The sequence below is a fragment of the Egretta garzetta genome, unplaced genomic scaffold, assembly GCF_000687185.1.
Source record: "Egretta garzetta isolate BGI_Z169 unplaced genomic scaffold, ASM68718v1 scaffold297, whole genome shotgun sequence".
NCBI classification, from domain to species: Eukaryota; Metazoa; Chordata; class Aves; order Pelecaniformes; family Ardeidae; genus Egretta; species Egretta garzetta.
Window position 1 is genome coordinate 6,421,400 of NW_009260410.1, and position 9,547 is coordinate 6,430,946.

The window sequence follows — 9,547 nt, forward strand, 5'->3', positions numbered from 1 at the left end:
GGAATGAAACCACCATGGGGTTTCAAGGTTTTATTTCCACCCTGCCCTTAGAAACGTATGAGTCTCAATGATGGTTTTTTTGCCAAGGGGGCAGAAAAGATGAAGATAGGCTTCCTCACAGTTTCATGGGCATGGGGCAGTGTTTTTGATGGGATTTTAACATAAAGTAGATCTAGGCTCAAGTCCCCGCTTCTCTATTTGATTCAAAGCAGAACATGTCATTGAGCACTCTGCATCTGATTTGATCACTTGCCCACGTTCAGCATTGATATTTCATGCATTCTTTCCCTTCTAAATGTTATAGTTCAGAATGCCTTCTAAAAGCAGATATTTGGAAAAAATCAAACAGAGAATTTGTCTTGTTCCAGTGCAAAATGGGGGTGGGGGGGAACCTTAAAAATCTCTGCAGTTGCTATGAAACAACATTGTCCACCGCCCAGTTCTGTCTTTTAATCCTTGTGGATCTTCTGAGGCTGCTTTATTACTTAAATAAATTGAAACCCTAATTTTAAAATATGATATAATCAGTAAGAATTGTAACAATGGAATATTAACGGATACAAACTTGTATTTTTTACCTGCTCTCTTCTGCTGTGTAAGAAAAGCAAACCTGAGTCATCCCACTAATTCAGTATCCTAAATTCACCATGGTTGATCAGTGGTAAAAGATGAGCTCTTCCATGACTCCTACAAATGGTAACAGATGAATCACATCTTGAACATCTGCTGGCAGGATAATGTTAAATGAAGGATTTAGCCATTTTAACACATACTAATTTAGGTATTTTATTTTTAGACCCCATGCCTTGACTTTGTTAAACATATATGTCCATATTTGCTCTCTATGGAGTCAAAGTTTATGCTTTTTAAACTAGTTTTGGGTTCAGTGCTTCAATGACCACTATCCACTTTTTTTTATTCCACCTTCTTTAAGAAGGGACTTGGCTGCTTTATAAACAACTGTATCAGCAGGGAAATCCATGGCAGTGTAGTTAGGAAAAAAATGCCTGCACAGAAAAAAAAGTGTTTCCTTGGTCTACCAAAAAGATTCTGTTCCTGGCACGCGAGCCTGCAAGCACACGTGTATTCTGGTGCTGTTACAGTCTCTTGCTGCCATAACAATGCCTGAACAAAGCCTGCAACTGCAGCTGAGCTGTTGTGCACAAGGTGCACATCACCCGTCATAGCAACACCTCATTAGAGACTGTACAAAACGAGAGGCATCAGAGAGCGGTGTTACCGCTTGGCTGCAGCAAGCCTATGGTTTAAAGGTGAATACTGATACTGGAATCAACGCTTGGACTGACAGCGGGGCAAAGATTTTCCAGTGGGGTATTGGCAATTAAAAATGCTAAAAGCACTATTTTCTTTCTGTCTAAATCTTAGCATTTCCCAACTGCTACTGTATCTTTTAATGTTTTCTATACCAAATATGAGGAGCCAAACCCTGTTCCAGTTGTGGCTTGCAGGCCGCCTCTGGCCAAAAGGTGAATAAAAGCAGCCTGCTAGCAGAGAGCTCTAGTGAAAAGAAACTAAGACATGAAAGAAAAATAGCTGGTATGTCCTGCTGACTGTAGCCAAGGAACATCTCCAGACTTCTTGAGCAGCTCAGTCAGGGATGGTCTGTCAAATCCAGTTCTGACATGCACTGCAGCTGCTTGTCACAAACCTCCTACAGACAAGGGTGTACATGCGAACCTTTCATCTTTATCTTCTGTGGTAGGGCTTCCCTAAGGACCCTCACGTTCTGCTTACGTCCCAGCTTCCCACAGAGTAAGGTGCTTCTCAACTACCTCATTGTGTTTTCCAGTTTGAGGTGGCCTTTGGGGTGACACAGGCTGCAGTCAGAGAAGCAGCTTGTCCCAGGTTTCTGATAAATCACTAGAAAGATTCCTCCTGAGCTGTTAATAGCAGGTGACAATAATGACCTACATGATCCGTGTAAGGTTTGTGGCATTCTGGTTTTTTTGTCTTTCCTTCCAGTGGTCTATAGAAAAGTTGCAGTAAAGGTTATTGTCTCAGGTCTGCAGGATTATTCAGTCCCTTTATTAGTAGGTGAGGTTGTGTTGTTTTGATTTTCTTCTCCTCATTGGCTACTGAGCAGTTTAATTTGTGCTATATTGAACATCGAGCTACTGGTATGTTAAAAGGCTGACTGGAAGGAGCCCTTCATGAAAACTCACCAAAAAGAGCCATTACTAACTAATAAAGTGAGAAAGCAAGAATTTTCCAGCTGGAACTGAGAAATACAATTATATTTATTACATTACTTTCTTTCAATAAATGCATTGCTTAATATCCTTTCCTGTAACAAAGTGCTGCCCCTCCTGAGTGGAATTTACAACTCTGTGCAACTGTTCAAAGCTGAGGGAAGGTGATAAAAGTTCTGTTTTCACTTCATGGGTAGAGACACATATATGGTTAACCAGAGTATAATTACTTGTGAAAATCAGCTGCTTCATTGATTTTTCCCATCTTTGTCTGTAAATGATTAACTGGACAGTTTGGAGAAGACTGAAAGATAGCAATAATAAATGAAAGGATGTAACACCCTACAAGAATATACTTGTAGTAGGACAGAGGTCAAATACTCATTCAGCAGTAACGGGGCCTTTGGGAAGAATGCCAGAAATGCATGGTTTCGTTAGAAACACACCGTGAGAGCACGGTGGCACTGGGGCAGACACGGAGGAAACGGTGTTTGCCCACAGAGGAAACTATTTACATCAGTCTGTCACTGGCCAGAGAGCCAAGCTAAACAGGCTGGCTTCTCCCTATAAGTCGGCCAAAGGCACTTGTCCTGCAGGGATGCTGAGGGCTCTCTTGATCTATGGGGACTGATAGCCTTTAGCACTGGCTTACACATATTCTTAACAGTTGAAAATAAGAAGAAACAGGTGTTACTGAAGCAACTGGGAAGAAGTGTGGGAGAGGACCTGAGTGTAAGGCTTTTTTGCAGCCTGGCAAGTCTGGTTTATTTCCCAGCTCTGCCAATAGACTGCTTTGACTTTGGCTGAGCCATTTAGTTGCAGTTGCTGATGTTTTCCCATCTCAAGCTCTTCTTGTCTAAAGGGAAAATTGCTCAGTATGTAATTTTTTGTATGTATGTCTACAATAAAACATTGCTTTTATTGAAGTAATTGCCTGTGGAAAGGAGAACAAAGGGAACGTAGCTTAGTCATATGCAGAGATTGGTTGATATGATTTAAAAATAAATTCCAAGCTTCCTCCTTGGAAAAGATGGAATTTGGAATATGCCTTTTCTCCTGGCTTTATGAGGGATTACAGGAAATGGATTCAACCCATGTGAAGATTTAAGGCTATATATGTATGGCTGTGCAATGCAAATTAATTCATCAAATACTTCCTATGATGAAACAAAGCTCTACATTTAGAAGAAATACAGAATTTTGATATGAAGAGCAGCAAGATTAGATACTCAGAAGTATTAAGACACTTGATTTCAGTGTTTGCAGATTTGTGTTTAGATGTTTTGAGTGGATTGGAATGGTTTTATAAACAGTAAAAGAGCATCTCCTTTGCCCTGAAATAGCAATTTCTTATGTTACTCAGTTGATACTTCTTCCCTTGCCCTTTTACTTTTTCTTTGTAAGGATTTTGAGAAATACAACCTTCTCCTTTAAACAGAGGAATCTGATACCAGACTGCAGGAAGTCTAAAAATTACATCCCTTTTCTTCTATTTATTTTTATTTTTCATAATTAAAGCCAGAGTAAAATTAGACAAAAGAAGCCATTGTGTTAGGGAAATGTAAAGCAAACACAAAAGAAACTCTGAAGACGTGGAAAATCCTAAAAACATTTACCCACAGTATCAACATTTAACTGTGGGAATCGCTGTTCACTGTTTAGTTCTTTTGAATGTAACAAAGTGAAATGAAGGTCATGCTTGTGAATGAGGCCTGTGATTTGGGGTGCACTGCTGGATAAATGTGAGTATCCGCGTCCCCCCAGCATGTCTTGACAGTCAGTGCCTTGCCAGTCAATGCAGGAATACTTTGTGTACAAAATGTGGCTGAAGAGGAAATTAAGTGTTCATGATCTTTGGGCAGTTTTTTTTAACATTAAAAAAAAGGTCTCTTGAAAAAGCAACAACAGTAGCTATTCCCATTCTTAGCATTCCTCACTTGGCATCTTCACTGAAAGACTAATTCCATGTGAATCTCATGAATGTGACACTTCATCCATCCAATATGCACAGGTGTTTAAACGTATTGTAAGAGAGGAAGGCTATGATAAACATAACATCCTTTCAGTGGAGACACATAAACCAGCTGGGGCCTTTGGCTATTTTATCAGTTTTATTTTTAACCCTAGTAGAAATATGGAGTCTGGGAAATTGTCCTTCTATTCATTTGATTACCTGGTATGGTCAGAAATTAAGAAAGGTTTTCTTGTGGCAGAACCATAGGAAATGTAACTTATGGTTTGTTGAGAGTGTAAGAATTTACAGCTGCTGAGGATGTGGCCTTTTGAATATAAGGGTGAAGAGAAATGAGCTTTTTCACCTGTAAATCTCATCTGTCCACACTGGACTTCAGTCCACAGGGAAGAAAGCAGACAATTGTGTTGCTGCTGCTCCTCCTGTAATCTGTGCTTTTCCTGACCAGCTAGCACACTACAATTGTAAAATGTAATTATTTCACACCAGATTAGCCAAAGAATAATGCCTACTTAAATTGGAAATCTTTCAGAACATCTCATGTCATGTAGGTACCCCCATTTTCCAGGATTACTGAGCCTTACTACCTAATTTGCTTAGATGCATATTATGGCACTCGTGCATCAAAGAATGAAGTCCAGTGATATTTTTCCAAGTGTTTGATGTGCATTTCTTCTTGTGTTCTGGCATAGGTCCAAGCTGTTTTGAGAAGACACTGGAATCAGTACAAAATCCAATTTGAGCACAGCTTCAGCCACTCAGATGCTATGCGTACCGCTTCCTACACCGTATCGTCAATCAGTGACGTTCAAGGCTACAGCTACAACCATGACTGCACCAGTGAACATTTAAATGGGAAGGGCTACCATGACATGGAGAGCGTTGTTTTAAAAACTGAAAAGCTGTATGGTTGACTGCCAAAGGCTCAGCCTGTGCCAGTGTGCTTACCCTCCTGAACTCCAAGTTTGATTTAACGACTTCACGGCCAGAAGATTTTACCTAACTTGGGATATGCTATTCTCCTGAATGATGCAAACTAAACCAACGTGTTTTTTAATATGTATGTATATATATGCATATATACATATGTTTGTGTTTCTGTGTATCTATATAGTATGGACATCTGTACATATATATCTATATATATGTATGTGCATTTACATAAGGATACAGACTTTGCCTCTTCAGTTTCTACTGTGTAGACAAAGTTGGCAATTTTTTGTACAAAGGGAATCAATGAAGGATTTCTTATTTTCTTGGAACTTTGTATAAGAATGTATTGTGTTGAAGCCACTTCATTTGCCTAGAGAATCTTAGAGTGTAAATACTACACTGTATTGTCTTAATACAACCTAAAACAGAACAAAAGAAAATGGTTAAAGTAGGTGCAATAATACTAGTAGATTATCCAGGTTAATATTGTGTCCAGCATTTGACTGTCAAAAAAGCCCAACAGGTAGTCTGAGATAACAGACTCAGATAGTGATGGTTTGGTTTGGTATGGTTTGGTTTGGCCTGTTTGTTTTTTCCACTATTTTACATCAAGCATAGAGACACCAGTGCAAGTCTGAGACTCCACTTCTGTACTGCAAGCTTTGAGAAATTTTATTTAAACTATTTTTGCATACACAGAGGAGTGTCTCCTTCTCCTCAAGTTTACGGAAGTTTCTTACTGGCTTCAACACAGACCAGATCAATGAGGCCATCCTGCCAGAAAGAAAAGTAGTAACCTCAATATCAGTAAATCCTTCCAGACACTAGTACATAACTGAAGCTGATAGAACTTCACTGTGTGCTTAAGGAATTTACTCAACTGGGAATAGAACATGTACAGAACTTGTTGTAGTCATGTTGTTGTGTTGTTTTATTTTTAAGTATTTCCCTGGCTATATGCTTGATAATTTATTCCTTTATTCTTGGGGAAAAGTTTTGATTAATTTTGTGGCTTTTTTTTTTTTGTCCAAGAAAAGCATGCAAGACTGAACACAGTGCAAATGACATACTACCTTTAAAGCCAGTGTATGAGATCCAGACTCATCAAGCAAACTAATGTTAGTAATTGTCATTATTTGGAAAATCCAATATAAAGTTTGTCTTATAAAGGTTTAAAATATTATGGATTGAGCATTTTGCTATGATTTTGGAGTGCTTGATTCTGAATCTCTATCTCAGTTACTTAGCTTAGAACAGTACTTTGTAAGTTGTTTCTTTGCTTCTAGAGGTAAATAAAGGTCTCACTGAAAATGAGAAGGTTGTCAGGAAGGTCTTGAGAAAATGTGTCTTTACAGCAATCTATGTTTTTGCAAACGTTTATGCTTTAAGGAAATAGTAATTTTCTTAAACGAAATTACAAAAATGCTCAAGAATGAGGTCATATACAAGGTGAGTTTAGAAAAGTCTTACTAGTAATCACAAAAGTAGAAAAAATATTGGTTTATTTTGCAGATAGTCTACTTCAAGTGGGGAAAAAACAAAATGAAGAAAAGTAGATGCTGGAGTTGATAGACTATCACTGCTATTTAATGTATATCTAGTGCATCTAAGCCACTCAAAAAAAATGAAAGACAGTTTCTTCTGAGACCACTTCCGATTTAAATACTTAATTTTGTATATGAACAACCTGATTTTAACATTTATACATTTTTGTCAGTAGCCTTTCTGTAAGCTTTGTTAGCATCTAGTTAATTTGCTGTCACAGTGTTTATTGTTTTGTGACTTCATAAGGCTTTAAATGCTTTGTATTTAGAAGGAAAACAGGAGAATGCAGTATGTTCACGCCACTTTGCACCTTTCCATAATTTTTTACAGTTCTTACGTCTGGAGTTAGAATTTAGAAAGTGTTCTATTAATGATCTAGTTTCATAATACAGAATCTCAGCTAGGAGGCACAAATCAAGATTTCTGTTCTTCTGCAAGTCTGTCTGGTTGATTGATGGGAGTGATTTGAAAATCAGTAGCATTCTGGCAATCAGATGTCACAATCTCTTAAATTCTAAGAATACAGTAACAGTATCTGCTACAACATGACTAGAGGTTACTGACAACTCTGCTTCTGATCTATGTAGTGTTACTTACAATCTGTGCAGTCTTCTGAAAATATTAATGGTGCAGAAAATCCCTGCCCTGGTATAGCAGCTTTACACTTGGGGGACCAGAGCACCAGCTGGTATAAATCTGTCTTGAGTTCCGTTTTCAGAATCAAGGGGTACCAGCTGAGACTCAAAGCCCAGGCAGATATCTGTCCATTTAAAAGTGCTTGGCAGTCCTTTATGGCAATTATTTCAGTGGTACCTGGTGGGTTTTGTAATTAAAACATATGTGATGGTTTAGAGTGTGATACACTATTAGATTTTGAATTAAGCTTCCTTCTCAGCTAGGCAGTTCAAATTTAATAGACTATAATTTTTTATCATTTAATGTGAAGTACTAGTTGCCAGTTGCTCCCTGTCCTCTGTTAGAGAAACTTGTAATGGTCATTTAAGAGGGAGAATTGTTTTCCCAGAGAAATCACGCTACTTTTAGGTGGACAATCACAGCATGCTTCTTCACTTTGGAAAAGAAACGTACATCCAGCTGGATGTGCAAGAAAATGTTTGTGGCTGTGAAGGGTCACATGGCATAGGAGTGCTACATTTCCCCCTCCTCATGAGGGTAACCAAACTATTTCCTATTTTGCATTGGAAAATATAAATCCCCTATTTTGTCTTCCTACCTCACCTTTTTCAGTTCCTACACAACCAAGAGAAGGGTGTGCTTCTTAAAACGTTTTGCTGTCACAACAAAGTACAATAAAATCCTTATGCTGATTTCTCATGGCTTATTTTCTACTTTACAGAATGTTGTAGCCCTTATCTGTATTCTCTGGGATGGAAGTAAATAAACTCTGTTTTGGTGGGGCTGTGAGATTCCTTTGAACATGCAAACAGTTTGTATTTGTGGGTTTGTTTTTTTTTTTATTTAGTGAGGATTTATTGTATCAACTACAGGGGCTACAGAAATACTTGTCTTGTTTTTGGTATCTGTAATACCAGCACGTTAGTATTCTGGGAGAGGGAATGTCTATTTTTAATGCTACTGTCTTCAATTAATAAAACGCTCCATTGCAGCGTCCCCTCTGTTTGTCTGTTTGTTCTTTTAATGTTAGCATTTATCCTCTGTATTTTTTTTCATTATGATCTACTAGAGTCTTTGGCTATAGAAATTCTGCAACACGTACTCCTTTTCATGACATGAAACATTTGGGCTGGAAACCAGGCAACATTCAAGTAATGTCCTATGTAAATAAGATTAATAGAAGCTATAGCATTGTATTTATTGCTTACACTAAGAATGAAATGGAAAAAAATGTGAAGTTATTTTTTGGTTGTGCTGTATTTTCACTTTGTTCATATGAATCATCATCCATTTTAATTGCTGAAAGTAGTATTATGTTTGTGATCAATAAAATATTACTACATTTATTCAGATCTCTTGTGAAGTAATATGGAAATAACAACAAAGCTGATCTAAACTAGGCTTTCACAGCTGTCTTAACTGTGTGGTAATAAAATATTAACCCAAGGAGAAAGTCATTACAGAGAGTTACTAACAATTATTCAGGTTGTAAGTGTTTGTTTATTTAATACTTACATTTTTAATGCATAGTAGAGTATTGTGTTTCTGGAGGAAGCTTGCATAGATGACTGCACTTAAAATTATTTAGTCAAAAGTTTCATATTCCTAGTTCTTGTCTCATGAATCTGCCTTTTTATTAAAAGTTATTAATGCTTACTTACATTAAGAAGGCAAATTTTCTGTTCCATCATGAGCTGGCAGCAGAGTAGAGACTAAAGTAAATGTATAGATTTTCTTCATTCCATCAGTCTAGGTGGAGTTCCTCTCAACGTGGTGTTCAACCAAATCTCAATCAAAAAGAGACTTACCCGTGCAGACGCTAGTTTGTTCTGTAAGACCTACAAGAAGCAAAGCAATAGGGAAAAAAAAAAAGTGAGATTTTTTCACCTGCTCACCCTGATAGAACTAATGGTGTCTGCACAAAAGCTATGAATGAGAGGTGTGTGTTACAGCCCTAGCCTGGAGTCTTTGGATACTGACGCCTAGCTGACTTTAGAGAGAGATGCTCACCAGCGTGTCATTGCTAAACTTTTGAATAGTATCAGCTGATAATCAAATCACTCTAATATAGATAGGAGAAATGCCAAAGTACATGGGCACTTAATCTACTTAATAACTTCAATTATTAATAAGTTAATAATAAGTTATTAATTTAAAAAGTAATTTCATTAAAGCATTATTAATTTTTGTTAAATTATTAAATTAATTAAAATCAAGTTGTTGATTAAAAATTAAGTTAATAATGTTACTT

The 9,547-nt window shown here is 37.4% G+C and overlaps 1 protein-coding gene across 1 annotated transcript in view; it reads left to right on the forward strand.

The window, feature by feature from the left end:
* CALCRL (calcitonin receptor like receptor) overlaps positions 1-5,096 on the forward strand; it is a 29,088-nt gene extending 23,992 nt beyond the window's left edge. Inside the window, exon 12 of the mRNA XM_009643609.2 lies at positions 4,875-5,096. Within this exon, the coding sequence (XP_009641904.1) occupies positions 4,875-5,096 (222 nt within the window). The remainder of the gene's footprint in view (positions 1-4,874) is intronic.
* The last annotated feature ends 4,451 nt before the right edge of the window (positions 5,097-9,547 follow it).